Here is a 4,654-nt window from a genome sequence, read left to right as displayed (position 1 = left end):
CATGACAGAGAATGTCATTCGGTGCGTAAAGTCTTTTATGTTATACACTACATTGTGCATAATTTGTCGGAGTCAGTCATTGCTTCGTGCGCAACAGGCTATGCGTAAAATGCTCTACTGCGCATTGCTAACTTACCTTTACAGACTTTGACAAGAAATAAAACGATTACATTTTGCTAAAAAATATGGTCTCATGAACCGAAAGAATCTGTATTGATTCATTAATCAGATCGCGCGTGACTGTTAAGTCCATGATCTTTTCTTCTGTTCGTCAGGAACTTGAGCACATGATGGAGTGGTTTGTCCTGGCGTTCATACTGAGCTTCCCGTCCCTGACCCAGGCAGACTGCTCCTCGCAATGTTTGAAATGCGCTCAACAGATCCCCAGTCTAGACACAGAAGTCAACCGGCTGGTAAGTGTTTTGAGCTCTTTGTATTATTTATAATTTTGGAACACATATTTCGTCTAAAGGGCCGAGACGTTTGCATGCATTTAAATGCGCATAAGACTTAATATGTCTTAACAGGGGGATTTAAATAGCCTGGTCACCAGAAAGTTGATTTGGGGTCATTTCTGTAAGTTATATGTCATTACAATTGTGCGGACCTATCTTCAGAACCATGGAGAGCGGCTTTAGGGACCGAAACGTTGTATAGTTAAATAATAGAGAAAAAAAGTGCGAGAGGTATGCGCGTGGTGTCATGTTTTCAAATCACTATTCAAAGCCTCTATTACGCTAGTTACGCTAAAAGTATCACGTTACATGACAGTGTACTATGGTTTACGGGAGCTCTTTCGTGGAAATACATTTGTGTGTTAATGATATTCGTATCTGGGTTAAATCTGATTGGCATATGTTCTCAGGTCTCTCATAAAAGGCTTTTTCCCTTTTTCAGACGTGTACCTTAGAATGTGAAGGGACCCTGGTAACCACCAGCCTATTAGACAAATGCGAAAAAGCGTTGCAGGAACTTGGAAATGGCTTAACGGAATTAAAGCAAGATTACGAAGACGTGCAAAGCACATCTAAAGTGAAGGATCCCGAGGAACCCTGGGTTGCCAGTCTGGTGAAGCGGTACGGTGGATTCATAAAAAGGATCGACAAAAATAAAATTTCCACCTCGCCATGGAATGAGAACACATATTTAAAAGGATTCTTTGCAAAGAAATATGGCGAGCCATATCGAAAGTTCGGCGAGAGAGATGTCTCGGAGCTTTCTGAGGACTCCGAACGCGAAGACGTTACCTCGGAAAATGACCAAACACTATTTGACGATACTGCCTTGAATGAAGTAAAGCGCTATGGTGGTTTTTTGCGAAAATTTGGGCCAAAGAGAGGCAACCTCATCGATGACAGTAGCAGACAGGATTTGCAAAAGAGATATGGGGGTTTCATGCGAAGAATCCGTCCAAAGTTGAAATGGGACAATCAGAAGCGATACGGCGGTTTTTTACGTCGCCATTTCAAAATTTCCGTGCGGTCGGAGGACGAACCGAATTTATTTGATGAGTTTGGTCTATAGATCAACGTTTACAGGGTCACTGCTTCAAAGGATGTTGCTAATTCATCTAAATCCTATTATCCATAGTTGTATGTTTTGCTATCCAAAACAAGTTGCAGAATGTTACTGTAACATCTGTTTATGTAACATAGGCTACTTTATGGTTAAATGCATTATCATAACGGACTTTTCAGTGACCAGTAAAACTGTTGTGATCCGTACATGATGCACATAGTGTGTAATAAATCAATAGTCTACATATTACAAGTAATGCTTGTTTAACAAAATAAATGGCAATATGGGTATTTGCCAAAGTTGCATCGGAAATATGTTTTGTGTGACTTGACTTTACACACATCTAAATGTTTGCTTTATGGATGAATGAATATTTGGCCTCAAATAAACTATTCTCACGCCATGACAAAACACGGGGGAAAATCTGCCTTTCACATTCAGCGGGCCAGTGAACGCTGTCCGTTGTCAGAGACTGTTCCAGAATGCTGAGAACACAAGAGCACACGAGAAAGATCGCAAGGGGGTGTAGGGTGCGCCACGCGTGGGGAGAAGCCTCTAAACTCATTTTTCCCCTGAAAGTTCGCTTGAACAATGTGTAGAGACAAGTGAATTTAACACACAGCTTTTATTTATCGTTGAACATAATCAAATATCTTAAAGCGCGCGCTCCTAACACAAAGTTCCGCATGTGGGCATATAATGCAATGACCGGTCAACTCGACCGGTAACCGTACGTGTTTTTTTCATGAGTGCCCGTGCGTTTGTTACACAGTGTGTTAGCTCCGCCCCGCGCCCGAGCATTCAGAGGCAGGTCACAGCCTGGCTACTTCACCTGCTGTATGCGCACATCTGTTTAACATCCTTCCTATTCAGCCAGACGTTTTAAACCAGTGATGGAATTCACTTTGATTAAAAATGCCATTCAAATCAAAAGAAATGTCTCAATATAAAACGAGACTGAAAATAAAACACAGGAATTTGCAGACCGGCGAAAGAAAAAACGAACAAACCAACAACAAAATCAAACAATCAAAATAATAAAAGCGCGACTAAAATGAACAATGCCATTTCATTTAAAGCAATTCCAATCTTTCAACCTAAAAAGATAAGTTGCAAGCTTATTGCATTTCATTTTTCCATGAATCCTAGCTGATAGACTCTGAGTAAGAAACATCTTTTCACCATTTGATGAGTCACTTGAACAGAATCGTTAGATCTGAGCTACTACACCTCTGCCTTTGTGTTATTGCATTGATCAAACTGCAGTACAGGGGAAAATGTGTCATTCAGAGAGGATTTTTTCGCGACGCGTTTGGTCGTCAGATCTCTCTAAATGGATGTTCAAGGCTGCAAACAACATGTTCCTTTCCCTATAAATAAAAATAAGATAACATGTTCCTTTCCCTATAAATCAAAATAAAACAGGAAGAAATGAAGACAGGGTTGGCTCAGCAGTTCCAGGAGGAAGCTGAAAATCCACTTTGTTCTAATATAATATATGTATCAAAGAATGGAACCTTTATAGGTTCCATGTGGGACCTTTTTCCGTAGGGTGTATCTTTCATTGTAGAACGCATCATAACATAATTAAAAAAAATATTGCTTGTTTAATATTAGGTAATGTAAAAATATTGCCTGTTTAATATTAGGTAATGTTAAGTTGTTGTGGAAATTTCCCAAGATTCAATTTATATGAAATCCATATGCTCATATGATATACCATGCCAACACTCACAGTGTATTAAATAATACTTCACACTACTATTTTCACTCTGTACTATATATTACTCCACACCCATACTGTACTACATACTCCACACTTATACTGTATAATATGATACTCCAAACTTATATTCATACTGTACTACATAATACTCCACACTTTTATTAATCATACTGTACTACATAATACTCCACACTTTTACTAATCATACTGTACTACATAATACTCCACACTTTTACTAATCATACTGTACTACATAATACTCCACACTTTTACTAATCATACTGTACTACATAATACTCCACACTTTTACTAATCATACTGTACTACATAATACTCCACACTAATACTACTCATACTGTACCGTATACAGCTCCACACTCATAGAATCCTGTGATCACACACACACACACACACACACACACACACACACACACACACACACACACACTGTGAACAGTGAGCAGTGACTTTATCCTCTGCATAGTGAACACACACACACACTATGAACAGTGAGCAGTGACTTTATCCTCTGCATAGTGAACACACACACCAGGCACTGGAGCAGTGGGCAGCACTGTGCCCGGTGAGGAGTGGGGGTTGGGTTCCTTGCTCAAGGGCACCTGAGTCGTGGATGTTACCTGTTGGTCCTTACGGTTCTTGAGGAGTGACTGTGATTATTCAGGCAGCACATAGCCTTGTGCTCACAGGTGCACATTCAGGGTGGGTCAGTAAGTCGGGTGACTGTAATATACAATGTAATATATCCAGTATCATATAACTGGCGTATTATATATTACAGTGTGTTATATATTACAGTATGCATAGTATTAGTGTTGTGTATTATATACTACAGTATGCATAGTGTTAGTGTGGTGTAGTAAATAGTACAGTATGAATAAAAGTGAAGAGTATTATATGGTATAGTATGAGTATAAGTGAGGAGTATTATATGGTATAGTATGAGTATAAGTGTGGAGTATTATATAGTACAGCATGCGTATAAGTGTGGAGTATTATATGGTATAGTATGAGTATAAGTGTGGAGTATTATATAGTACAGCATGCGTATAAGTGTGGAGTATTATATGGTATAGTATGAGTATAAGTGAGGAGTATTATATGGTATAGTATGAGTATAAGTGAGGAGTATTATATAGTATAGTATGAGTAGTATAAGTGTGGAGTATTATATAGTACAGTATATAAACAAACCAGGTCAATATTTCAGACAGGCTATTCTGACTGAATGTGAAGCAGTACACAGTACTGGTTGTTCATCTAGATGTACTAAAATCCATCACCATGCTAAGGCATGAACTCAGTCAGAATAAGTCGTTGGTGTTTCCTTTCATACAAATCTCTATGGGAAAGTGTTACACATGGGAATCTGTTACTTGTTTTTTGTGGCTT

The 4,654-nt window shown here is 38.8% G+C and overlaps 1 protein-coding gene across 1 annotated transcript; it reads left to right on the top strand.

Annotated features, from left to right (window-relative positions):
* The first annotated feature begins 287 nt into the window (after positions 1-287).
* Positions 288-1,524, top strand: pdyn (prodynorphin). The gene is made up of 2 exons (XM_030782816.1): positions 288-413; positions 898-1,524. Exons 1-2 carry the CDS (start codon positions 288-290, stop codon positions 1,522-1,524), a joined length of 753 nt encoding a protein of 250 aa, XP_030638676.1.
* The last annotated feature ends 3,130 nt before the right edge of the window (positions 1,525-4,654 follow it).

Source organism: Chanos chanos, chromosome 8 (assembly GCF_902362185.1).
Source record: "Chanos chanos chromosome 8, fChaCha1.1, whole genome shotgun sequence".
Classification (NCBI taxonomy): domain Eukaryota; kingdom Metazoa; phylum Chordata; class Actinopteri; order Gonorynchiformes; family Chanidae; genus Chanos; species Chanos chanos.
The sequence above is the reverse complement of the archived record's forward strand: the minus strand, read 5'-3'. Positions and strand labels throughout refer to the sequence as shown.